The sequence below is a fragment of the Labrus bergylta genome, chromosome 21 (assembly GCF_963930695.1).
Source record: "Labrus bergylta chromosome 21, fLabBer1.1, whole genome shotgun sequence".
In the NCBI taxonomy this organism is placed as follows: Eukaryota; Metazoa; Chordata; class Actinopteri; order Labriformes; family Labridae; genus Labrus; species Labrus bergylta.
The window spans coordinates 22,438,411-22,462,770 of record NC_089215.1 but is presented as its reverse complement, the minus strand read 5'-3'; the positions used below and the strand labels follow the sequence as shown (position 1 = coordinate 22,462,770).

The 24,360-nt window shown below is 40.8% G+C and overlaps 6 protein-coding genes across 12 annotated transcripts; 2 read left to right on the top strand and 4 right to left on the bottom strand.

Moving 5' to 3' along the window:
- Window positions 1-161: 161 nt before the first annotated feature.
- On the bottom strand, window positions 162-2,473 carry zgc:112496 (uncharacterized protein LOC541336 homolog). The gene is made up of 5 exons (XM_020637633.3): window positions 2,181-2,473; window positions 1,613-1,706; window positions 1,326-1,485; window positions 952-1,104; window positions 162-483 (listed from the first exon to the last, which is right to left on the bottom strand). Exons 1-5 carry the CDS (start codon window positions 2,303-2,305, stop codon window positions 308-310), a joined length of 708 nt encoding a protein of 235 aa, XP_020493289.1. The 5' UTR covers window positions 2,306-2,473; the 3' UTR covers window positions 162-307.
- A 113-nt stretch (window positions 2,474-2,586) lies between these two features.
- wdr24 (WD repeat domain 24) lies at window positions 2,587-10,642 on the top strand. 4 transcript variants are annotated; one of them, XM_020637598.3, is made up of 11 exons: window positions 2,587-2,647; window positions 3,417-3,491; window positions 3,744-4,252; window positions 4,602-4,779; window positions 4,873-5,545; window positions 6,594-6,700; window positions 6,785-6,912; window positions 7,008-7,112; window positions 7,228-7,568; window positions 7,759-7,943; window positions 9,107-10,642. In XM_020637598.3, the coding sequence occupies exons 3-11, from the start codon at window positions 3,772-3,774 to the stop codon at window positions 9,273-9,275; spliced, it is 2,367 nt and encodes a 788-aa protein (XP_020493254.1). In that variant the 5' UTR covers window positions 2,587-2,647; window positions 3,417-3,491; window positions 3,744-3,771; the 3' UTR covers window positions 9,276-10,642. The 4 variants fall into 4 exon arrangements, with proteins under 4 accessions (XP_020493254.1, XP_065805925.1, XP_020493255.1 ...); XM_065949853.1 differs by having other exon boundaries at window positions 2,600-2,657; window positions 7,231-7,568; XM_020637599.3 differs by having other exon boundaries at window positions 2,600-2,657.
- A 207-nt stretch (window positions 10,643-10,849) lies between these two features.
- On the bottom strand, window positions 10,850-16,976 carry anks3 (ankyrin repeat and sterile alpha motif domain containing 3). Of its 3 annotated transcripts, none has more exons than XM_029277996.2 (16): window positions 16,896-16,976; window positions 16,347-16,545; window positions 16,078-16,276; window positions 15,383-15,504; window positions 15,221-15,302; window positions 14,990-15,107; window positions 14,753-14,899; window positions 14,270-14,395; window positions 14,006-14,121; window positions 13,740-13,904; window positions 13,523-13,647; window positions 13,295-13,436; window positions 12,657-12,930; window positions 12,504-12,569; window positions 12,334-12,425; window positions 10,850-11,703 (listed from the first exon to the last, which is right to left on the bottom strand). In XM_029277996.2, exons 2-15 carry the CDS (start codon window positions 16,511-16,513, stop codon window positions 12,343-12,345), a joined length of 1,932 nt encoding a protein of 643 aa, XP_029133829.2. In that variant the 5' UTR covers window positions 16,514-16,545; window positions 16,896-16,976; the 3' UTR covers window positions 10,850-11,703; window positions 12,334-12,342. The 3 variants fall into 3 exon arrangements, with proteins under 3 accessions (XP_029133829.2, XP_065805926.1, XP_065805927.1); XM_065949854.1 differs by having other exon boundaries at window positions 16,347-16,569; window positions 16,896-16,958; XM_065949855.1 differs by having other exon boundaries at window positions 10,850-11,700; window positions 16,347-16,949.
- A 500-nt stretch (window positions 16,977-17,476) lies between these two features.
- On the bottom strand, window positions 17,477-19,328 carry c21h8orf33 (chromosome 21 C8orf33 homolog). Its single transcript, XM_020637631.3, has 5 exons — window positions 19,091-19,328; window positions 18,367-18,812; window positions 18,206-18,296; window positions 17,954-18,100; window positions 17,477-17,841 (listed from the first exon to the last, which is right to left on the bottom strand). The coding sequence occupies exons 1-5, from the start codon at window positions 19,116-19,118 to the stop codon at window positions 17,666-17,668; spliced, it is 888 nt and encodes a 295-aa protein (XP_020493287.2). The 5' UTR covers window positions 19,119-19,328; the 3' UTR covers window positions 17,477-17,665.
- Window positions 19,329-20,028: 700 nt separating this feature from the next.
- On the top strand, window positions 20,029-21,917 carry h3f3d (H3 histone, family 3D). 2 transcript variants are annotated; one of them, XM_020637627.3, is made up of 4 exons: window positions 20,029-20,183; window positions 20,956-21,093; window positions 21,227-21,380; window positions 21,462-21,917. In XM_020637627.3, the coding sequence occupies exons 2-4, from the start codon at window positions 20,966-20,968 to the stop codon at window positions 21,588-21,590; spliced, it is 411 nt and encodes a 136-aa protein (XP_020493283.1). In that variant the 5' UTR covers window positions 20,029-20,183; window positions 20,956-20,965; the 3' UTR covers window positions 21,591-21,917. The 2 variants fall into 2 exon arrangements, with proteins under 2 accessions (XP_020493283.1, XP_020493285.1); XM_020637629.3 differs by having other exon boundaries at window positions 20,066-20,183; window positions 20,959-21,093.
- Window positions 21,918-22,586: 669 nt separating this feature from the next.
- Window positions 22,587-24,252, bottom strand: uqcc4 (ubiquinol-cytochrome c reductase complex assembly factor 4). Its single transcript, XM_020637562.3, has 2 exons — window positions 24,047-24,252; window positions 22,587-23,125 (listed from the first exon to the last, which is right to left on the bottom strand). Exons 1-2 carry the CDS (start codon window positions 24,121-24,123, stop codon window positions 22,798-22,800), a joined length of 405 nt encoding a protein of 134 aa, XP_020493218.2. The 5' UTR covers window positions 24,124-24,252; the 3' UTR covers window positions 22,587-22,797.
- Window positions 24,253-24,360: the final 108 nt, after the last annotated feature.

Genomic DNA, 24,360 nt, shown 5'->3' with positions numbered 1-24,360 from the left:
GATTTTTTTGTTCTATAAGAAAATGTTAGCTGAATAACTTTGGATTATTGGTCAGTCATTTAGTGAAGCTGCATGACATCAGACTTGATGAAAAATAGTTTCATAAAATCATTTCACTGCCGTTGAATTAAACTGAGCATAAAAAAAGTACACATCACCCATTGGTTTTATTCAGTTCATTTATTAATTCCACAAAAACATGATTAAACACTGAACGTTCTTCATTTGATGTAAAGGCTTTATTATTTTATAAAAACACAAAAAGAAAACATTTATTCACGTTTAATGTGAAAACAAAAGTGATTTTTTATCTTGTTTTGAGCTTCTTTGCTGGTCTCTGGTCAGCATCTGAACACTCGTCTGCCACACTGCTGGTCTTCACATCGACGTCCTTCAGAAGTGGAAGCCTTTGCTGCTCGGCGATGGTCATGGCCCACAAACACAGCTCCAGCCTGTGGGGCGTCCACTCCTGCAGGGGATCCACTGAGGAGGAGAGAACATTTTTTTTTGTACATTGTGTTTTATATTTTACATTTTTAAATTCTATTCTATATATTATAATATCTTCTTATACTGTATTATTTAAGTTGTTGCTAGTTCTGCTTTATTTCCTTGTTAATTGTTTAGCACCAATACACCAAGTCAAATTCCTTGTATGTGTAAATGTACTTGGCAATAAACCCTGATTCTGATTCTGAGAAGCAATGAGCCAGTACTCTTTATTTGTCTTTTTATTACACTGATTAAAATAAAAACACTTGAATGTCAAGGTGAAAATTATCTAAATGAATTACACCAAAACAACTTGAAATCTTTCACTTTTAATAGCTGAAACAACCAGCTTTTTTCGATTTATTATTTTGACCTTAGAGACAAAAAGGTAAGCCTGTCCCAGACTTCCTCAGTACCCTGCATGGTGCATACCCATTGTGCCCTTGGTCATAACCTCACCTTTGTTTAGCTTTTCAGTCCGCTCCACCATTTTGCCCAGGTAGAGAGCGTAGTGTTTGGCTGTGTACTGGATGGGCTTTAGTCCTGGCACACTCTCCATGGCCTCATCAGACATGAATGCAGTTTGTTCTGGAGCTCCTGCAGCCAATACAGCTGGAACAAAACATACCATCAGCCCCGAATATAAGTATGAAGTGAGTACAAACTATTCAAACAGAGGGCAGGGAGTCTGACAGTGTAAGTACCACTCAGTGCACATACTGAGAAGGCAATCACTTTGGACTCTAGGAGGATAACAGGGATGTTTTAACAGTATGAACTCTAAGGCTTTTATCTATTTGCTGAAAGACACAGAAAAGAGACCCTGTGCTTACCAGAAGCGGTGGCTGGGCCGACTCCTTTCAAGGTGCTGAGCTCTGAGATTGATGCCTGCACGTCAGGAAGAAGGCTGAAGGCCTTTCTGGAACATTTCTCCACAGTGTCCACGCTGTTAGAAGCTACCAGCTGCTGCAGCCGCGGCCTGAATTTTCCTCTCTGCAGAGAAGAAGCACACAGGGCCACTCAAGGACATAGCTGATTTCTGTGTGACTGAAATGTGTCAACATGTTTTTGTGTGGGTGCGTTAAGAGATTCTTGAAGTTAATATGATCTAGAAACCTACAGTCAGCTTCCACTCCATAAGTTTCACCAGTTCTGTCTGAGTGACATGTTTTTCAGGCCTACTTGATATGAGTGTTGGCAGCTCCTCTTGATACCTGAACACAGACGCAAACACACATGGCTCAGTTTAATCTAATACTTCTCATGGCACTGTCAACTAAACTAGAGTCCTATACAACATGACATAAATGGAAAACTACACATGGAGATGTTCAATGTGAATGTGAAAGAGAAGTACTTTAAAAAAGTAATTAAATCGTACAGCTACTCTGCTGACATGTAAACAAAACTATTTCCATGACAACTGAGCAAACCCTCTCTCATGATGAGACAAAGTCTGAAAAAACAAACAAGTGTGACTTTGTATGGGATTATTTAATTTAAATACCACCTCAAACGCAAATAACTTTGATGCTTGAATCCAAAGAAATGTGAATGACTCATAATTAAAATCTATTCTATTATCCACTGGACCCCAGCTGGTTAAAATGTGTTACTACACGTTGTTAATTGTGACAGCTGTCACTCGAACAGACAGTTAACATTGCAGTGAGGAGAAACAGATTTACCACTTGTCAAGGCTCAGCAGCTTTCCAGGTTTCTTGCCTTTCGTCTTGGCTTCCACTACATCCCAGTATTTGTCATACACAGTCCTCCACGTGGATGGATCCTCACAGACAAACAGAGTACTCATGGTAAACAGAGATCTCACACCATCAGATACAAACACTGAATGAAAGATGTCAGTTTGTAAAGACTCTACTCTTCAGGGACTGTCTGCTAAATTACGACATTTAACGTATTAACTTGTTCAACTAAGGCCCCGCTAACTTTCGTTTTTAAGCCACCTTCTTGTTCCTGAAGTCACCCTAAACAAAACAAAACAATTAAGTGGCTTATAAAGTTCAATAAAATCCTAAATGATTGGATGGTGTTCTGTGACGACGCTTCCGTTTTCATCCCGCTGCATTCTCGCGAGGTTTCAAAACAAAATAGTACTTCCTTTACCACTAGCAGTGAGCAACAGTTTCACAAGGTTTGTCCCCGTAAGTTCTTTGTTATTAACACTGCTTGAACACCGTTACCCAATATAACCTATTTATTTTTTCCACATTTCTCTAAACGTGTGACTTCAGTGTTTAATTTGCTTCGTGACTGTTCTGCTTTTGCAGAAGTTCTCAGTAGCTACGTTAGCCGGCAAGCAGTAGCATCACATTCCTGTCATGTTTATGATTTGAGTTCACTGTACAATAAGTTCAGCTGTTTACAACCAAAACATGAGCAGGTAAAAGAACACTTTGAAGAAGCTACGGACAGTTCAAATATAACACAATTTAAACGAACCGAATAAAAACATGCTAGTGAAGGTATAGGCAGAGGGATGTGCTATTTGAAGTGCTTATGAAAAGTGCACACACAGAAGAAGCTCCCTCACATTGTCGGATTTTCACGTGAGCACGAGGTGGAGGTGTAATAAATACGGAAAGTGGTAAAGCCCATTATTCAGGTAAACAAACAGAATGATTCTTTTTTGATACAACCTTGAAAACGAGAAGATAAAAATACAAATGAAGAAGTGAATTCTGATATCATTTCTATTGCAGCCACATATCGTTTATTGTAACATGATACTTTATTGAGTTATTTCTCAAGTTTAAAGATCATTTGGCATATTTGTATGGACCCCCGGTTAAAGTAAAAAAAAGATTATCGACTTTGATGATTATCAATCTCTCTATAAAACAAGTGTACACAAAATATATCTTTTTTGTATTTAGCACACATGCTTTTCTTTCACATGTAAGTTGGTTCTCATGGGAGCTCATGAAGAGGACTCTGCGCTGCTACCAACATTAACAAAGACGGCAGTTCTGCAACAAGTGAGTGATGCAGCCATTTCATTGTATCATGTTAAAACAGATGAAACACTGTTTTAATTATTCTGTTATACACACTGCCACCTCTGCTGCTCCCCTGCACCAAGTGCTATATCAATCTTTAATCTTGTTTGCTTTACTGCCACCATCTGGTGGATTGTTGAACAGCTAGAATAACATAATGAACACTGAGCAGTGCTGTAATAGTAAAATATATTTGGAGTTTACCTGATGAATCTTGTCCCTTGAACTCAGGTAAATCACTGCTGTCTGTACCAGAAACATGGAGAAGATGTCACGGGTTACCACAGCCCTCAGCAGCAGTACAGTCACTGGTCGGACTATGTTCTGCCACTTGGACGCGCCTGCAAACGCCATCAGTGTGTGCCGTGATGCAACCCAGGTGGTGGTGGCTGGCCGAAACATTTTCAAGATCTACACTCTAGAGGAGGAGCAGTTTGTTGAGAAGCTTAATCTCCGAGTCGGCCGCAAGCCGTCTCTCAACTTCAGCTGTGCAGATGTAATGTGGCATCAGATGGAAGAGAACCTGCTGGCCACAGCTGCCACCAATGGGGCAGTGGTCACCTGGAACCTGGGAAAACCCTCTCGTAACAAGCAGGACCAACTGTTTACTGAACACAAACGCACTGTCAACAAGGTGTGCTTCCACCCCACAGAGGTATACATGCTGCTCAGTGGCTCACAGGACGGCTTCATGAAGTGCTTTGACCTGCGCAAGAAGGAGTCTGTCAGCACATTCTCAGGTAGGACATCATGTGATGATCATCAGTGTTTTTCAATTAAATTCATAAAAGTGAAATGCAACTTCCAGTTGTTTTCCATGATGTCTTCTTAATTTGATTTTGTTTTTGTGGTGAAGGAAAATCTTTAAAATTATTCTGTCTAGCTATGCAAATAAATGCAAACATTTATTCTACATATTTCCACTGGATTTGAGAATTGTATCTTAAACCATTTCACCCTGCAGTTATATATGAAATACTAATGGGTTGGATCAAAAGTGATTTTTTTTAAAAAACTTATTATTATATTAGGAAACAAACTGTATCTGTGATTCTCATCACTTTATTGTTCCCATTCTCTCGTCTTTAGGTCAGTCAGAGAGTGTAAGGGACGTCCAGTTCAGCATGAAGGATTATTTCACATTTGCTGCTTCCTTTGAGAATGGCAACGTCCAGCTGTGGGACATCAGGCGGCCGGACCGCTACGAGCGAATGTTCACCGCCCACACCGGTCCTGTGTTCTGCTGCGACTGGCACCCTGACGACAGGTAAAGAGAGGGGGACTCTGTGACACTAACTAATTCAACATTGGATGTTTCTTTCTAAACACAAACCCTGTCTACATAACATTTCCCTTTTAGGGGCTGGCTGGCCACTGGTGGACGTGACAAGATGGTGAAAGTGTGGGACATGACCACAAACCGAGCCAAAGAGGTTTATTGTGTTCAGACGATCGCCTCGGTGGCTCGGGTCAAGTGGCGGCCTGAGAGGAAGTTTCATTTAGCGACCTGCTCCATGATGGTGGATCACAACATCTACGTGTGGGACGTCCGCAGACCTTTTATTCCCTTTGCCACCTTCGAGGAACACAAAGATGTGACCACTGGAATCGTATGGCGCCACCAGCACGACCCTCACTTCCTGCTGTCTGGCTCTAAAGACAGCACACTCTACCAACACATGTTCAAGGACGCCACTCGTCCCGTGGACAAGGCCAACCCCGAGGGTCTGTGCTTTGGACTTTTCGGTGACTTGGCCTTCGCTGCCAAGGAGAGTCTGATCAGCAGTGATGCCAACAAGAAGCCGTACCCTGTAGGCGACCGCCGCTACCCCATCTTTTTCTTCAAGAAACCGGACCCGACGGAGCAGTTTGCCCACGTGTCCAGCGCGCTCAGCGTCTTCGAGACGGACCTAGACAGTAATCGCATGGACTGGTTTGTCAAGACGGCACAACTCTACCTCCTCAGCGGGAAGCCGTTTGCTGAGCTGTGTGATCACAACGCCAAGGTGGCCCGGGAGCTCAAAAGACCTCAGGTTTGATTAATCAATACAGGCATACATTTATTATTTCTAATTGTTTATTAACAGGAAGTCCCATTGAGATTAAACATCTCTTTTATTAGAGAAATCTGGACATAGCAGCACACACAAAATCATAAAGTATTAAATACCACGTGGAAAAGGGATTGGCCCAGGGCAAGACGCAATTGTTTGATTATGAACTAATCTACTGATTGCTTCCTTACTTAAGTGTTTGATATAAAAAGGTCCATTAATCATAAAACATGCCTGTTACCACTGCAAGAAACCAATGATATCATAAAAGAAGTCTTGTCTGTCCTGAACACAACGATACAAAGTATCGCCTTAGATAAAAGAGAAAATCTGAAAATGTGATTTTACTGAAGCTGGAATGCAAATTTCTGCTATTTTAACCGTAACCATGTACACATATCTGTGTACTACTGAGCATTAACATGTGTTTCATGGAGCGGAGGATATGATGACTAGTTGCCTATAAGTATTGTAATGGTGCAAAAAATCTAACTTCAGAGGCATGTTATCAATAGCCTTTATTGGAATGTAAATGTACATAGAGGCATGAAAATGAAATTGGAGTAATGAGGATATTTTTAAAATGTAAGGAGTAGAAAGTACAGATAATTGTGTCAAAATGTAAGAAGTAGAAGTAAAAAAAGTCAGCTGGAAAATAATTACTCCAGTAATGTATAGATACCCAAAATGTCTACTTAAGTAAGGTTACGAAGTATTTGTACTTTGTTACTTGACACCTCTGGTTATTTTCATGTATAAAGTCATGGACTTGAATATTACCCCACCTGTCATGAGAAATAATGCATGGTTGAATGTTCTTGGTTCATATTTATTTATTGTTGAGTCATTGAGCAACATAAGACTCTTGAGGTGTTTGCAGTATGATACAAAGGTAAGTTGTTGTAACACGCTCCACTCTAAAGTGAGCGTAAACCTTGTAGCACATGACTTCCAGGACACATGCGTCACATAGTAGTTTTTTTTGTCATGAAACAAATGAGATGTCTTTTTTTTTCACAATACAAAGGTTTCCACAACATGGAGCATGCTGAGAATCATGTTCTCTGACCCTGCAAACCTCTCAACACCCGGTCCAAACCTCAGTAAACTTGGCACATTGCCTTTAATGAACAGGTAAAAATTAGCATTTTATTATTCCATTAAAAACTAGCGCCGCTGATCATTTACAGGCTAATGCTCATGTAGTTGTGCTCTCAGTTTCAGCATGAAGGAGATGGTTTCAGGGGTCGGCACAGAGAGCAGACTGGAGCGCAGTAAAGGTGAGAGCAGACAGGACAACATCCACCTGGAGCCCGGGAACGCTCACATCAGCAATAATAATGAAGGTGAGAGTGCACATTAAAACTCTGAGATGTCAGCGGGGTTTGTCCGTTTTTTTCTTTTGGATATTTTCTAAGCCATTCGTTTATTTTCCTGTCAGAAAATGAGGAGACAGAAGGCAGCGAGGGCCAGGCTGAGTACATGTTCGGTGATGCCGAGTTAGATGACGACGACCTTTACTCTATGGAGCAGGAAAACCAAGCAGGTCAGTCACCGTCTCTGAGGAATCTGAAAAGTTGCTCACACCAGTTTTTGCTATTTATAACTGCCTCCATGCTCAGCGCTCTTTGTCTAATTTTACCCCGCTCCTTTTGTCATAGCAGAGGAGCAGGAGTACACGCTGCCCCAGGAGGCCTTCCAGCTGCGCCATGAGATCATGGATAACCCGTCCGCTCCGGAGCACCTCCAGCAGGACAAGGCAGACTCCCCGCATGTCAGCGGCAACGAGGCCGAGGTCACATGCCTGACACCCATTGAATCCTTCTCTCTCATCTCCATCTCCCAGCCGCTGTTCAGCCCACACCTACCGGCCAGCTTCTTCTGTCCCATTGTGAGGGAGATGCTGAGCTACTATGCAGAGCAGGGAGACGTGCAAATGGCCGTGTCCGTGCTCATTGTGTTGGGGGACCGGATCCGTAAAGAGATCGACGATCTCACACAGGTCAGATAACAATAAAAACACACACAGTTGAAACCTCTCCAGGTTATTCATTGATTTAGAAACTTTGGTTCTTCAAGTAAAGAAACAGCCTACAGTATATTGTGCAAAAAAATGACCTGTTGACCTTGTGTTCAACTTGAAATAAACTCAAATCACTGCAGGTTCTTAGTTCATTTTCTTTCCATTTCAGGAGCACTGGTACATGTCTTACATCGACCTGCTGCAACGATTTGAGCTCTGGAATGTGTCCAACGAGGTCATCAAGCTGAGTACGTGCAGCGCCATCACCGGCCTGAACCAGACTTCTACAACGCTGCACGTCAACTGCAGCAACTGCAAGAGACCAATGAGCAACAAGGGCTGGATCTGTGACAGGTATGAACCGCTTCATCGTCATTTAATAAATAAAAAAAATTAATGGCTTGTTTGCAAGTACAATTTCAAGCAAACTGAGGTTTTCTTTTACCTCAACACCCCAAAACTTTTAAAATCTAATGACGATAAAGGGATTAAAGGCTTTATATGTGATTTTTTGATCTAGTAGATGTCGCCCCTGAGCACTAGCATGAAACCAAAACAACTCGCGCTGCATTGTTGTGTTAGCATGCTAATGCTAGCAATCTTTATTATGCTCGTATCTTCACACTGCATGTAAATTTACCTGAAATGAGCGTGATCTAGAAACACAGTTAAGCAGTGAGTACAGTATGTTATTCTTCTTTTTTCTAGTCCCTCAATTAAACAACTTTTATACTCGAGGGGAGGAGTCAGCCGGCCGTCCTGGCAATGTAAACAAACTGAAGATAGGACTCTGAAAACATCACAGACAGTGGGACTCGGGTGTTACGCCCATTGTAGACAGTCATGACTCATAGAGTTATTTTCAGAGGATATACTTGATTTCTATTACATTTAAGTGAAAAATCACTTATAAAGCCTTTAAAAGGGGGTCCATGGCTTGTTTGCAAGTACAATTTCAAGCAAACTGAGGTTTTCTTTTACCTCAAGAAAGTATTTTTTTTTTACTTTTCTCCACCCCCCAAAACTTTTAAAATCTTATGACAATAAAGAGATTAAGATCCTTCTTACCTTTTTTCTTTTACACAAAGTTTAAATCTACTGCGAGCAGTTTGTTAACTTGTACAGACAGGAACAAAAAACAGCTCGACCTCTCGGTTCAAAAGAGAAGCAAATCCACCAAACAGATCCACTAATTTCCTGAATATTCCTTGGTAGTGTCCAGTAAAACACCTGATATGTCTGTATTGCAACCTGCAACCTAAAACTAAACTAAAATTAAAAACTACAAATTCCACTGTTGCATCCACCAAAGTGCTCTGTGGATGGAAAGTATAGCAGCAACTTGAGTTACGAGAACATCAAATCGACTGAAGAGACAGCACACCATCCGTACATGGGATAAAGTGTGAATTTTCTTTTTCCTTTTCTGTTGTGTGTTTTGACATGTACGGAACAAATAAAAAAATGAAAATGAATTAAATGAAAACTACACTGCATATTTGATATCTCTCCTCTAGGTGCCACCAGTGTGCCAGTGTGTGTGCGGTGTGCCACCATGTGGTGAAGGGACTGTTTGTGTGGTGTCAGGGCTGCAGTCACGGTGGACATCTGGAGCACATTATGAACTGGCTCAAAAGCAGCGCACACTGCCCTGCTGGCTGTGGTCACCTGTGTGAGTACACCTGAACTCACTGCGGACACTGAGGGAGTGGGAATCAATCTGCACACCGTTTTTTAAAAACACACACAAACAGACAAACCAACATGTCTGTGTACATCCATCCAGGCCTGGAGATCTTTTTGTGTGTGTGTGTGTTTGAAAAGAGATGAGCTAAAGGTCAGATTTATGGAGTCTAATGGAGCAAACACACGTCATGTGTGGTGTCATTTTTTTATCTGATTAAGTGAAAATGTATATATGCAAATGTTATGATCGATATTCCAATGACATCATATTTTTCGTATTCCCACATGTGCATTTTGCATATTTTTTTAACTTCTCGGTTTAATTCTGGAGGCTTGTCAAAGGTGGGCTGTGAATGTTTGTACATACAACTTATTTTGAAGGACTGTAGATAATGTAACGTTAATTTATATGTGGAAAAGTCTCTCAATGCAATACATCCTAAGATGACCAGTGAAGTCTGTTTTCTCAGCTACAATTATACAAAAATAGCTTGCTTCAGTTTCTACACAGACAAAGTGAAACTCGCACTAAGCTTTGCATATATTCCTCCTGCTGCCCAGCACATCAGGCTCTCAGCCCTCGTCTTATCCCCGGTGCTGCAGGGAGGATATAAAGCCTTGCTTGAGGGCACCTTCGTTAGACGCAGAACACTACTCGTTCATTTCCCCAAACTGCACTTCACTCTCATGGGCTCAGAAGCTAGAAACCTGCCAACATATCTAGCCTGAAGTACAGCATCAGTGTGTGAAGTTACAGCTGGTGAGATACACAACAGAGCAGCTTTAATAACCCCTGTGACACCACCTGATTGAATGATTTTTAAATTTAGTTCTTTGTTTACTTTCAGACTTTCATGACAAATTGTGACTGACAGACTGAGAATATTTTACCAGTAAAGTCTCAACTCGTAACTCTGATTATGTTTCTTTTGGACACATTTACAATCATCAAGTGTTTTTTTATTTTTTTTAAAGCACGCAGGAAAACATTTTATGTCAGAGTGCATCGTAGTTTAAATATCGTCCTGTCTATGAGAAGGCCAGAGCACTGCTGTACGAGGTGGACAGAGTCTTTAATGTTGCTGTATCTGCATCAGCTGCTAGATTTGACAAATGGCACCTACTTGTTACAAAAACTGTCATCACATCGTTTCACTGCAGAGGCAGTAAAATGGACAAAAAAACACAATATCTGTCAGACTGCTTTTGACTGCTCCTAGATCTCTTGAATGTTTCACACAGCTGCCCATTGACTCCACACTGCTCCTTGATTTTCTTATTTCCTTGTTTGGATCTTTTTGTCCCCATGTGTGCACATTAAAATTCAGCTTCTCCCTCGTCTCTGCAAATAAACATTCTCAACTGCTGTTCTTACAATAAATCACAGATATTTTTTAAGCCATCATAAAATTTGTAAAAACATACATTTTCTTACAAGGATGTGCTGCTCTGGTATGTCATTGTGGACATGTGGATACATTCAAGCTGAATCAAAGATCTGTCTGTTACGCATGTTTGTTTAAATTGACAGAAATATTACAGACTAGAGTAGAAAAATTCAGCCGTACTAAAGGTAGGTATCCATCAAAAGGAGTTTTAATACAGACCCACATACAAACCAAGTCTATGTTTGAACCTTTTGTTTGAGGACTTCTAGGTAAACAGTGCACAGTTGAAAAGATACACAGTGAATCCACTGAATGATGAGTAACCTCTGGACTGCACCCCTGAATCATTTCTTAAATGTTAAGAAAAGAACAACACTAGAATCATTTCATTCTGCATGTACACATGACATTGTCAAAAAGAGTTTCAGCACAATAGATTGAAAAAACCTCTCCTGGAATGAGAAAATGTTTTGCGATATATATAAATTTAATTAACTAACATGTTTCATAAATGTCTCTCCTCTTCAAAATACATTCAGCAGGACGTTTTTTACAAACACAAAGACAGCATACAAATATTTCTTTTGAATAAAGTACAGCTATTCAGAATGTCTTTGAACTTCTTCAACTTTTAAGAAAGCCACCTCTTCTGCTGGTTGTATGAACTTAAAACCACAATTCATTGAAGAGAGTTCAGTTTTTTTTATACATTTCACAGTGTAACATCCTTTAAACTAGGATCAGTCCTCCTCGCTCCTCCCTGACTACAGGAGTCCAGTTCACACCAGCACAAGCGAGTCAGGGTCCAGTACCCTTCCTGCCTGTTTGTCTTTTCTCTGCAGCAGCTGCCCCCCGCTTGCGCCGATCTGGCGATCTCTGCTCCGTCAGCCAATCCCAGAGGAGCAGTACGTCAGCTGCTTGGTCCCTCAGCCGTTCTGGGTTCTGCAGGGCTGGCCTTGTCTTTTGGCCTTTCTCTCATTTCAGTGAGATTGTTCCGGGTGGTTAAATCACCCGCCGTCGAATCCTGTCAAAAGCCTCTTCTAAAACAAACACAAAGGATATTGTATCTTTTTTTTTTTTTTCCTACTTATTTTTATTAAAGCAAGTTCAAAACATACAGTGCAATTGGGATGCAGTCAACATTTTTCTTTTTTCCTCAGAAACATTCAAAAACCCAGTATCACTTCTCCCTATAAACAACTCTCCCAGACCAACAAATAGACCTCTTAGTTCAAAGACAAGAATAAAAATGCAAGAGTGGAAAACTCACAAAAAAAACACAATAACTAGGATATTGTATCTTTAAAAGAGTTCCTCAAGCACTTGTTAAGACCCAGCCGGGGCGGCTGTGGATCAGTTGGTAGAGTCGCCTCTCAACCGGAAAGTCGAGGGCTCAATCCCCAGCTGGGCAACATGTCCGATGTGTCCTTGGGCAAGACACTCAACTCTGAATTGCTTCCTCTGCTTCAGTGGTGGTGTATGAATGTGATTAGTTACTTCTGATGGATGATACTACATAGTGATCACTACCATCAGTGTGTGAATGTGTACGTGTGACATGTGGTGTAAAAGCGCTTTGAGTAGTCAGAAGACTAGAAAAGCTCTATATAAGCCCAAGTCCATTTACCATTTACCCATCGAGTGGAAGCTGTGGAGCTTCAGGTACTCACCAGGAGAGGTTAAGGGCGCTCCCAGCTGTCGGAGACTTTTTCAGGGGCGCTTAGTCGCCTCAGACTCTGCAGCACAGTCTGCAGTTTCCCCGCTGTGATTATGAAACACCGTCATTACAGTTATCCTCACCTGACTGCATGTATCAAATCATGGTATTTCTCCATCTTACCCAGTTCTTCTTCGTAGAAATCCAGCTTCTTTATCAGCTCTGCTACATTTGTCACACCGTCTCCGGCTGCACGGACAAGCACAATACATTTACTAATTCTGTTTTATAATGTCATATTCAAGATGTCGTCCAGCACAGAAAACCTCAGTTCACCTTCATCACCAGTGTCATCTTTCATTTTATCTTCCAAGCCAGTGCTAGAGCTGCTGTTCTTGCCCGTAGTGAAACAGGAGAGCAGTTTAGTGAGACAGGCTTTGGACTCTGCCAGTGTGGCGCTCATCTCCTGAGCGTAGCGGTGGTTCTCCACCAGCTCAGTGTGCACCCTCCTCCATGCCATCTTGTCTTCCATCAGACATCCCTCCATCACGGTGCGCAGCTCCTTCTCCTGAGACACCTGGCTCTGCAGGCTCTCTGCCTCCTCACAATGCTGATGGTAATGTGGGCAGAAGTTTGTTTTCAGTCGGTTGAAAAGGTTGAATTTAGGTTGAATCATTTATGTAAATACTGTAATTGACATCTTAATTGACCCATCTGTCACATAACTGCATTTTACTCATCATGTTACTTCAGCATCTTTTGCACTATTCACCACTGCACTGTTTCATATTTAGTCATGTAAATATTAGTCTTTTCTTACTATGTTTATTGTTGATATTTAATGTTGTACCTGTACATAAGAGAGCACACTTCACCTAAGTTAAATTACTTGTGTGTGTAAGAATACCTGGACAATAAATCTGATTCTGATTCTGATTGAATATTAACATTGCAGTTTCAATAGTTGCCGTTACCTTGTGTAGCTGAATAGCCATCTCCTGCATCTCGGCCTCGAGCTGGTCGGCATACGCTTGTTCCAGAGTGTCGCTGGGCGGTCGAGCATTACTGTGCCACCTTGCGATAGCAGATGTCATCTTACGCTTTGGTCCAAACAATCTGGAGAAGAGTTTCAGCGTTTCAATCATGAGAAAAAAAAAAATTCAATGTGCTGGGTGACTGTGAAAAGGAGTCTAGTTTCTTACGTGATTCCTATTTCCTTGAGATCATTCTCAGTCAGAGTGAGAAATATCCGCAAGTCGATGTCTTGCTCCACAAGCAAGGGGAGATACTTCGAGAAGCCGATTTGCTCCAAGAACTCTGCAAGATCCTACAGAAACGATATGATTTCAAAGCTGGTAAAGAAACCCTCAAACACTCTCACATATGAACCCTGATTCATCAGCAGTAAGTCAGATGTACCTTTGGACCAGAGTGAGAGGGAGGAGGGACAAGAGGTGACCGCATCCCACAGTTCATCGTACCACTAGAGTGAGCTGCATCGTTGTTACCATGGCGACCTTTGCCTTTAGAGTGATGACCTTTGTTTACTCTGCGAGAGCTGCTCTTTTTGCACTGATCGGAGTCCTGATGGGGGGAGGGGGGGGGGAAACCTCCAGTGTCAATATGTTAGCTGAAAATAATCTGCTGTTTGACTTTGAAGCATGACTGTATTTGTGTGTTGAGACCTCGTTACTCTCCACGGAGCCTTCCCAGCTGAGGCCGATCACCTGCGGGAGGCCCTCGCTGCTGCTGCTGCTGCTCCTCATGGTGGGCATGTCGTTGTCGAAGAACGGACTGTCGTCTGTGGTGTAGTATAAAAATGTTGTGTTGGCAGATTTCAAAGGATTTTACCTGTCTTGCTTTAGGCGCATTTCTAACAATGACAAATATTTAAGTATTTAAATGTATATTTGAAAAGTGAAGACATTTTGGGGACTTGCCCCTCTCACCTCTGCTGCTGTTGCTCTGACCATCTAACTCGTTGATGGGAGACGTCACATCACGGTAGCAGATGGCTTCACTCTGTTCACCAACATCCCGAAACGTCATGTAGCCTGGAGGCACTGATGATGGCTCTGAGCACAAAAGAAGAATCAGAATCAGAATCAGGGTTTATTGCCAAGTACATTTACACATAGAAGGAATTTGACTTGGTGTATTGGTGCTAAACAATAAACAAGGAAATAAAGCAGAACTAGCAACAACTTAAATAATACAGTATAAGAAGATATTATAATATATAAAATATAATTTAAAAATGTAAAATATAAAAAATAAAAAAACACAAAATGTACAAAAGGTGTAATGTAGGAGCTGTGCAGAAGTAGAAGTAGAACAAGCTGATTGTAATTCTGATTTCAGATCAATACAATTCTGACACATGACTGGTATGGATAATAAAGTCTAACTGGTTGAATAAAGTGTGACACTACCACACGGTTTGTTGGAGCCTCCTACTCGGAACTTGGCGATGGCCTGGGGCCCGTCGTGGATGCTAATGCCTTTAGCTCGGTTTCTGTTTCTTATCCTCGGGGGTGCACTGTCTGAATCCTCGGAGGAGCTCAGGTCTTCAAAGTGTCCTGAAGGACACACAGACCCAGAAACTTAATCAGGAAACAAAAGACATAAAAAGGATATCAGTGGATATTGTAAAAGTTTACAAAGAGTACCTGGTTTAATCCTTGGAGAACGTAGGTCGATGAGGCTAACGATTTTGGTATATCCGTACAACATTGCCAGAGCACGGGCGGTCTCTCCTTTGGCATTGCGATCATCCACTTTAACTTTCTATAAATCATGTAAAACAAAACAGATTTTGATTATTAGCTTCTTTGTTTGATTTCAATGACACTTTTTCCCTCCCATTTAGAGCGCACATAAGTGAATGGTGATAGACTCACATGATCGAGCAGGTACTGAACAATGATTTCATGTCCAGAAGCAGCAGCCTCCATCAGGGGAGTGAAGCCAGACCCCGGCTCCCTGTGGATGATAAAGATAGTAATGAGCACTCTGTCTGAATGGAGGGTTACATTCATTTTGGAATGAAGTAAAACACTGACTTGACATTAGCGTTAGCATTGTTGTCCAGCAGGAACTTGACCATCTGCTGGTGGCCTGTGCTCGTGCAGTGGAATAGAGCGGTCCAGCCTCTGGAGTCCTTCAGCTCCAACTCAGCACCTTGCTTTTAAATTAAGAACACATCACTTTCATAATCTGGACCCCTTGGTTGTATCATAGAAGTGCTTAGTGCTATGTTTAATGACACTCTTTATTGAAACATTACAAGTGAAAATCTACTCCTGTCATGTTTTAGCCCATTACTACCTATGACTCATGTGTCATTTCAGACAGCATTTGTTTCTATGTTTTACAGTGTGAAAATCAACACATCACTTTAAACTTGTTAATTTGTGGAAAGGATACGGGTCTTTTTAAAATGTTGAGTTCTAATAGCGTGACAGAACTTTCATGATTGTAAAACCAAAACTACATTTGTGTTTGAGTGTAATCTGCCAAACAACAAACGTTTATGTTCAAAAGGCATTCTTGACGTTGTTTTTATTATTTGCTGTCTGCCCTCTGGATAAGATTTCTGATGGAATTTAAACACACAATGGTTCGAAACAACAATCAACATCAATTGTTTAGATTCAAAGTGTGGAAACTTTTCAAGGAGATTTTAATTTTTAGAAGTTAAACTTATCTGAACCCAGCGACAGATATACTGTTACCTCAGAACAGAGCAGTTTTTTACCTGAAGCAGAAAGTATGCAATACTTTCATTCCCACAGCTTGCTGCCAGCATCAGGGGGGTTAACCCTTTGGCAGTGGAGGCATTTACATTCACACCAGCCTCCAGCAGCAAGTTTGTTATGTTGTCATGGCCGATGTAAGAGGCATACATCAACGGGGTCCATCCTCCAATGTTCTTGCCATCCAGATCCACCTCATGTCTAAAAAGATACATGATCAGACACATTCAGGTAACTATGATATTAATGATATGATCATTATAGGACCTACTTTTTGATGCACTCAGCCACCACATCGTACTGTCCGATGGAGCAGGCCGTGTGCAGGTCCAGAGGGACATCCAGCTCCTCAGGTCGGACAAGGGAGTCACCCAGCCACAGGGAGAGACTGGCACCCAGCTGCTCTGATTCACTAGCTTCATCACTTAGCTCAGACATGCTTCACCTTTTTCAAACTTCCCTTCACACACCTGGAAACGGAGATAGAAACTAGACTAACCACACTAGATTAAAAGAGACTATGAAGCTCTGTATCGTTAAATGTTGGGGATAATCTTGAAGCTTTTTACAAATAATTTAACTTAATACAAGCTCCTTATTTTAACTTACTTTATGTTGATTTAAACTTCAAGAGTTGTTTAGTTAGCTAGCTCAAGATTAGCATAACGGGATAAAGTTATCCCCGGTATTAACTTTTCTCCACAACACACGGCATTTAAAATAAGATATGAATAAAAGTTATTTCCCTTATTTATAAAAAAACAACACAGAGGAACTGATACTTCAAAATTAGGTCAAATGTCAAGACGTAAAAACTTACAGTGTAGTTAGTTTTCTCAGCGGCTGAAAGTTTTGTTGTGTGTGTGACCCTCAACTGTGCTCGTGTCGAAACATGCCCCGCCTTTTCCTGTTTGAAGCTGTTGAACTTTTTTTTCGATAACACGTACGAATAAATATATATTGGTTATTGATATAATTAACTCATCGCACTTATATACATATTGACACTCAAAATGATGGATACTTCCTATCAACATGTCTCTGTAAAGTCACGAAATGCAAACAAATAAAAAACAAACAAACATGAAAAGCATCCCTTTAGTTATGAGCTTTAAGAATGGTCAAAAAAAAAAAAAAAAGTGACAGTGTTGACTAAATGACACATTCTATTTAATAAACAAACAACACATTTTTGTCACCTTTGACCCTCAAAACACTAAAAATTCTCCTACAATGTGTGCTAATACAATATGTAAAATATGTAGTAGAAACTGATGAGAAGAAACATCACAGTCCAAAAGGGTCGCTTATCTTAAATTCACATAATCCAATTATGGAATGATACTCCAACTAGTTTGTTATAGTTCTATCTATAAATAATAAAAACAAATTCAAGTAAAAAAAACTTAAAATTATTTTATTTAGAAGTATAAACATGAGCCAGCAATTTCAGAACATTTTGAATATCAGCATTGTGGAAATAGGTGTTGGGATTGTTTTTACCCTTTGTAGTCCCTTGTTTTCTGCAATGGCTATTGTTTGAACAATGTCTATCACACTGTATGGTAATATGTGTCCCAAGATCACAGATCAGAAGAAGTTGAAGTGGAACTCTTCCTTTGAGGGGGTAAAGACAAAGGTTGAGGAAGCCTGCTCTTGAGTCTGTTCCTGCAGGTCTGTATCTTGTGATTTAGCTTCTGCTCTCCGGTGGAAGACACACTTCTTTGGAGAATCTGACACAGCTTTCACTTGAGCTGAAGCAAGTTCTGCCAAAAAGGGAAAATGGTGTCAATAAACATCACTTATGGTAGCTCTTTTTTGCAAATAAGCCACTTTTTTAGTTTAAAAAAAATCATGCTACTCCTATAATCCACTCACCACTATGAATGAGTTTGTACTGTTTGCTCTTCTCCTCCTCCATTTTCTTCCTGTAGTCTCCAGTCATGGCTCTCATCACCTGCCTCTTTTTGGCCAGAGGAGCTTTGGAGCTTTGTAGAGTCTTCAGAGCACGAGAGGCTTCCTCCTCTGCAGGGACAGAATAGTTAAAGCATCACAATTTAAAAAAAAAATTCACATTTTGGATATTTACATGGAACATTATATTGTTTTTACTTGATCTAAACAGAATACTTTGTTTTGGTGTTCCCTTCTGGGACCTCATTCCCGATTCCAGCTGCTCGATGCACCAGTCCAGCTGTCTGTTCAGCTGCTCCTCTGCGCTCTGAAAGCCATTCAAACATTACATTCAGTAAAACAAACTGGATCTCATGATGAAAACATTTCACACTGACCAGCTCTGTGTCCTCGCTCTCTTGACTACCCTCCGCTGAACCTGGTGTTTGCTGCATCTCTGTGCTCTCTGAGGGGTTTTTCTTTCCAGATTTCTTCTTCTTCTTCTTGGCTTTTGATTGCACTAATGATTCAGAGTTGACCTCCGGCAGTGACAAAGGCTTTTCCGGTTGGCTGCTTGGGGAAGACGTGCTCGGGGTTTCTGTCATCTCCATGCTTTCTACAGGTGTGTCAGAAGGGATTTGGAAGTTGAAGGCAAAAGCAGAGCCCTGTCCTGTAACAGATATCCTGCTCGCTGCTGGTTCACTGATGGAGGATGTTTCCACCTGAAGAGCTGCAGAGTTGTCAGGTAGGAAGTTAAATCTGAAGGCGTTGTCAGTACGAGTCCAGAGGGGCTTTTCAGGTCTTCTTTCAACAGGAGCAAAACTGTTTGATTTAGGTTCAATATCTGGTGAATGGACAAACAAACAAACAAACTTGTGAACAACTTACTTTTGGATGCAGGGCATTGATTTAAATCTAAATGCTTATTTTAACAGACAGATTCAATAATCATATTATAAAAGCTCAAATTACAGTACAGCATAACTAGTCAGTTTATGCCATTTGCTGATTAGATTGAAGTGAAATCAGACACATGTTGTGCGGACAGTAATAGTCCACAGACAATATGATTGTATGGTTAAGCCTATGGTCAAGCTAAGACTTCATATAATGATCATTTACCTCGAAACTGCAGACTTCTCTCGGTCATGCTGGATTTTGTGCAGCGGCAGGTTTTCTGACAAAAGGAGCCAGAAGGAACCTCTTCTTACCAACAATAACTCACTTTAACTCAAGTATTAGCCGATATTTAAAAATAAACAAACAGAAGCGTTAATTTAATCCTGTTTTTACCAAATCAAGCTGTGTTCATAAACTCACCACTGGCGTCACCTTTAAAGCGATCCGGCTGTTATTTATTCTCTACCATTTATCGTTCCGCTTTGTTGGCGCTCTCAGTTGAATGAGGAGACACAAACAGAAATACGGAATGTAAATTAAAAAATTATAATAATAATGGCCATTTATGAATGAGTATACCTTATAGACCGGTGTCTTTTTACATGAAAGTAAACGTATATTAGGGAACATTTTTTAACAAGATCACGAATTAATCTGTAGGCTACATTATTACGGGGTCTTTAAGAAGTACGTTGTTGAATTGAAACAGGAAAAAAAAAGTTTTTTAGACAATATAACAAGTATCTTTGTCAACTGTTTGGTTACCTCTTCAGCTCTTTCCTCTCAAGCTTCCACAAAAAAGCTCGACCAAAACACAGGGCTGATTCCTGGGGAGATTCTGAGTTAGGGGGTCAACTGGGACAAAATCATATAACTAATAATAATAACTAAACGATTCACCCAGTTGTTAGGAGAAGCATGATGCTTTATGTGGTTCTGCTGCCCTGTGCTCAAGTCTCGCAACATTAACTTGAGGTTTTTACCTATCATTGGTAGAGAAACAGCACTTCTGTGCAAATATATGGGTTTCAGGAATAAATAAATCAGCTAACTTTGATGAGAGAATGAAAAAAAGCGATTACTAAAAGGCGCTTTTTGTTACTCTACTTCGAATGCAGAGCCAGTGAGCCTCAAGTTTTCCTCAGCGAATCATATTCAGTTATGGATTTGTCTCTGAACCAATCATGTGCGCAAAGAGGCGGGACATCGAGCGCTGCGCCCCTCAGACTATAAATACCACCTTCTGCTTCCTGTGATAGTCAATATTACCGAAGACTGACGAGACGAAGATATCATTTTGCTGCTAAACAAAAAGGTATGGAGAGTTTTCTTCCACTGTTCTGCTGTCTGTATTCGATACTTTTTTTTGCTATACTACTCATTTTTGATGTCGTAAACTCACATTCCTTGTCTTTAATCGTGTTTAAAGACCTTTACACTCGCTGTAATAGTCACTCACTTGACAACTACACGACGCGCGCAATTACCAATTAGCTTACCGTTGGCTTTATTTCAAGTCATTTGTACAACTTCTGATAACAAATAAACGCCTGTCATTGTGCTAAATGTTTAGTAAATGGTTATCCAGTGTGGATGGTCATGTATCAAATTGGCGGGGAAGTAAACGCCGTCTTGGTTTTGTTGTGAACCTCTGTGTTGGCTAGCTGGCGCCATTTTGCAGCCGTCCATGCTAGCTTTAAATCTGCTCTCCATCGACATCAGTCTGAAACGTGTGTTTCTCTTCCAGCTTAATGGTGGCGGATTTCCTTTTATTAGGTTTAACCATCGGCGTAACGAAACCATTGAAAGGTCTTTTTATAACCTTGATTTTAAGAGACTGCTCAGTCAGCTGTGGCACATTGAACGATTGTTTCGTTTGTACACTGAACACAATCTTGAGTTTAACCATTACGACATATTTGTTTGTTTTTTAAGATGTGGGTCACAACAACCAGGTGCTGGCGTTAGAGCCTTTGCTGCGGCGCCTACTTTGAATGTGTCCAGAAATTATCTACAGATGGCGAAAAGGCTTTTAGAAATGTGTTTCTAATCGTAGTTTGCCTCCTCTTGTATTTGTTTTAATTCAGCAGGTGAAGTATGGCTCGTACCAAGCAGACCGCTCGTAAATCCACCGGAGGAAAGGCGCCCAGGAAGCAGCTGGCCACCAAAGCTGCCAGGAAAAGCGCGCCATCTACCGGCGGAGTGAAGAAGCCCCACAGATACAGGTAGCTCATCAGATTCCTGGTCTGCTCCTTACAATCTATTTCTTTGGTAAACCTTGAAGGTTTTTTTTTTTTTTTTACCTACACCAAAGACTGGTTAAGGTCTTAACCAAAGTGCATAATTTGATTTTTGTAGGCCTGGAACTGTTGCCCTGAGAGAGATCCGTCGTTACCAGAAGTCAACTGAGCTGCTCATCAGGAAGCTGCCATTCCAGCGTCTTGTCAGAGAAATTGCCCAGGATTTCAAGACAGACCTGCGTTTCCAGAGCGCAGCTATTGGAGCTCTGCAGGTGAGGAATAGAACATCCAACTCTGTTTTAGCTTGGTTTCATGAGCTATAAAAGTTACATTGGTTTTGTTTTTCCTTGTAGGAAGCAAGTGAGGCCTACTTGGTTGGACTGTTTGAGGACACCAACCTGTGCGCCATCCATGCCAAGAGGGTTACGATCATGCCCAAGGATATCCAGCTTGCCAGGCGAATTAGAGGAGAGCGTGCATAATGTTGTGATTTTATCTTTTTAGTGGGGGGTGGGTGGGTCTGACTTGGGGTTGTTTTGTAAATCTTGAAATTATTACCAGCACGTGTTTTACCATATTCTTTGTAGTTTCAGGCAGGATAGTTTTGTATGTTATTTACCAATTCCCTTTCACTCTTGACTTTCCTTGACTGTACTGTTCACTGTAGAGTAGCGCTTCTGATGTATATGCTGACAGAAATATTCCACTGCCTTCCTCAGGTTTGCAAGTTTATTTTAAAATGATTTTACTCCTGTGTGTGCATGTCATAGGATTTCTTGTGCTGTAAATAAACTTTCCGCTACCTCAAATTCAGTGTCTTAATCTCATTGAGGTAGAAAGATGTCTGATACACATCACATTTAAGGCAGCATCATGTGAGCCACATCGCAAAAATCAAAATCACCTGTTGTACAACCTGAGACACGGCCAATAAATGTATCAACCACAAGAGGGTGACCTATACCTCAAAACATGAAGACAGTTTCATGACTGTGTTTTGCATTGTAGCAAAATATATTTGGAAAAGGCCTTTAGCCTGGTGTATTTCCTGAACTATTCCATTTCCACCCACATGCGCTGCTCAAAGAGTGGTCCTTGTCTGGCCAAACCTAAATTGCAGCTCTCCGAACATACCGCTTGCTGATGGTCTGTGGAAATGAACATAAAACCTTAAGCATATTCTGGGAAAGCTATAGGACAGGACTTCTGTGTGGAGTTTACACGTTCTCCCTGTGCATGCATGGGTACTCACATGACATGCTCGGTAGGGTAATTAATGACTCTACATTCCCTGTAGGTGTGAGGATGGCTGGTTGTCTCTGTCAGCGGTTCAGATAATGAATATACTGGTAATGTAACTTGATTAAAAAGGGGGTCTCCAATCACATGACAGATTTTAGATCACAGTAAGACCTCAGTGAATGTGGCATACGAATATATTTCTTGGAAAAGTGAAAAAAGGCAGACAAAGTTGTGGCTCAAATCAAGGCATTTTAATCCACATGTTCTCATCAGTCAACTGAAACTTGACAAGGCGTTGTATTGTCTGGGACAATTCATTTCTTGCTGAGAAAGAAATCCTGTAGCACAGGACGGCTTCAGATGAATGAACTGGTGCTACAGCAATACTTCTACAAAGACATTCACAATAAATATAGGCTGAAATATATACAATAAGTCCCAGATTTGTCAACCTGAATTATTTTCCTCCTCTTCTTTGTCTGACAACAAGCCTGGTAGCTGCTCATAAAGCTTCCTCTCCAGCTTCTCGTCTATGTCAGTTTCTTCTCGTAGTGCACACCAGAGCAGGAAGGCGCTGGCACACAGGCTGATTGGCAACACCTTCCACCAGGGACGCTGAAACTTGCTCCCCATGGACTGGTCCACTTTCCAGGTTCTGTGACTGGCCTTACTGGTGGAGAACTTGATGGGCTCATCTTTCACCTCTTTTTCATCATTTATGGGTCTGGCTGCCCTCCGAGAGCTCAGAGTGAGAGACCTCACACTGTTCAGTCGGCTGATAAAGACAAAAATACATCAAAGATTAACATGCAAATACTCACATCAGTCATGAAATGTGTAGTACCGGGCAGTGTACATTGAACAATCCAATAACCGGACAATTTAAAAAGTTGTTTTTTTTGCATATGGAGTATTTTCAATTTTGACACTAGAATCAAAATTAGATCGTAAATGGAGGAATATTATATGGGATTATTTTATAAATTGGTACTCTTGAGTAAAAGACTGAATACCTCTCAAACTATAATGCAATGATTTTCATGCAATGCTTAATTTTTACATGAATATTAATTTATTAGCCAAAAGGGAAACACTCAAATCATGAAATCTTTACAACAAAGAGACTTTTAAAATGTACATTATCAACATATACAGATCACCTTGGATTTCATTTGTGTGTGTTTTTTCTTTACTGTGCTACTTATTCACTGGTTTTCTGGATGTGAACAGGACAATATGATGATTTCTAGAGACAAATACAAACTGTTCCATCGACAACAAATTATGAATTCAACCTTGAACAAAGGCAAGTTATTTCAACTCTACCCAAGTCAAAATGTAAAACCCAGAATGTGTCTCTGATGGAAATCAGACCAGCTTGTCAGACTTGTAGGGAGATTTCATAAAATTGTTTTCTAAAAGTTGGGACCCTACTATCATAATTCATAGTATTGTAATTCTATGTTAATACTATGGAAGCACAAGATTTGCCAACAGGCTGCCACTTCAAAGAACATTTGTATGAAAGTAAAGTATGTTTTAAATCACTCAGAGTTAGAATATAGCTTTGTATTTTTTTTAAGAATATATGAAGCTCACAGTAGAATAAGAACAATTAAAAACGTGTCATTAAAGCACAGCAGCTAGATGACATGAGTCACTGTGGTCTCGGTTAGCCTGCTTCACATTCACTCACCTTCCTGATGTAAAGATCCTCCGACTAGAAGCAGCTCGTCTCAGACCTGACAAAACTCGACCTGCTGTTGTAGACATCTTGAACAAATGGTCATTTTAGGATTTACTGTGTTAGGTCAAACAAACTAAACGTATTCTTACCAAACGCACCTTGGTTAGGTCATGTAACGCAATGTAGTGCGACCTTAAATTCCTTCCGTGTTGCTGTTTACCCCAGCGTTGAACGGTTCCGCTGAAATGTAAAGAGAATATTTCCCTGTACACGTCATCAAATTTTATTTATTTATCAGACTGTTGTCAAAACGATTTGAATAA

Bases quoted from the DNA above. Each gene is read 5' to 3' on its own strand.
- wdr24 (XM_020637598.3), top strand. From the start codon at position 3,772: ATGGAGAAGATGTCACGGGTTACCACAGCCCTCAGCAGCAGTACAGTC. The intron at 7,113-7,227 runs GTCAGTCACCGT...CTTTTGTCATAG, and splicing joins GGAGCAGGAAAACCAAGCAG to CAGAGGAGCAGGAGTACACG. The intron at 7,569-7,758 runs GTCAGATAACAA...TTTCCATTTCAG, and splicing joins AGATCGACGATCTCACACAG to GAGCACTGGTACATGTCTTA.
- zgc:112496 (XM_020637633.3), bottom strand. From the start codon at position 2,305: ATGAGTACTCTGTTTGTCTGTGAGGATCCATCCACGTGGAGGACTGTG. The intron at 1,486-1,612 runs GTAGGTTTCTAG...TCTTCTCTGCAG, and splicing joins TTATGGAGTGGAAGCTGACT to AGAGGAAAATTCAGGCCGCG. The intron at 1,105-1,325 runs GTAAGCACAGGG...GTTTTGTTCCAG, and splicing joins CGGCCCAGCCACCGCTTCTG to CTGTATTGGCTGCAGGAGCT.
- h3f3d (XM_020637627.3), top strand. From the start codon at position 20,966: ATGGCTCGTACCAAGCAGACCGCTCGTAAATCCACCGGAGGAAAGGCG. The intron at 21,094-21,226 runs GTAGCTCATCAG...TGATTTTTGTAG, and splicing joins AAGAAGCCCCACAGATACAG to GCCTGGAACTGTTGCCCTGA. The intron at 21,381-21,461 runs GTGAGGAATAGA...TTTTCCTTGTAG, and splicing joins CAGCTATTGGAGCTCTGCAG to GAAGCAAGTGAGGCCTACTT.
- c21h8orf33 (XM_020637631.3), bottom strand. From the start codon at position 19,118: ATGACCGAGAGAAGTCTGCAGTTTCGAG. The intron at 18,813-19,090 runs GTAAATGATCAT...TCCATTCACCAG, and splicing joins GAGAAGTCTGCAGTTTCGAG to ATATTGAACCTAAATCAAAC. The intron at 17,842-17,953 runs GTGAGTGGATTA...CCTTTTTGGCAG, and splicing joins GTACAAACTCATTCATAGTG to AACTTGCTTCAGCTCAAGTG.
- uqcc4 (XM_020637562.3), bottom strand. From the start codon at position 24,123: ATGTCTACAACAGCAGGTCGAGTTTTGTCAGGTCTGAGACGAGCTGCT. The intron at 23,126-24,046 runs GTGAGTGAATGT...TGTCTTTATCAG, and splicing joins AGGATCTTTACATCAGGAAG to CCGACTGAACAGTGTGAGGT.
- anks3 (XM_029277996.2), bottom strand. From the start codon at position 16,513: ATGTCTGAGCTAAGTGATGAAGCTAGTGAATCAGAGCAGCTGGGTGCC. The intron at 15,505-16,077 runs GTAAAAAACTGC...TTAATTTAAAAG, and splicing joins TTGCATACTTTCTGCTTCAG to CAAGGTGCTGAGTTGGAGCT. The intron at 14,396-14,752 runs GTAGTGTCACAC...TTTTGTGCTCAG, and splicing joins AGGCTCCAACAAACCGTGTG to AGCCATCATCAGTGCCTCCA.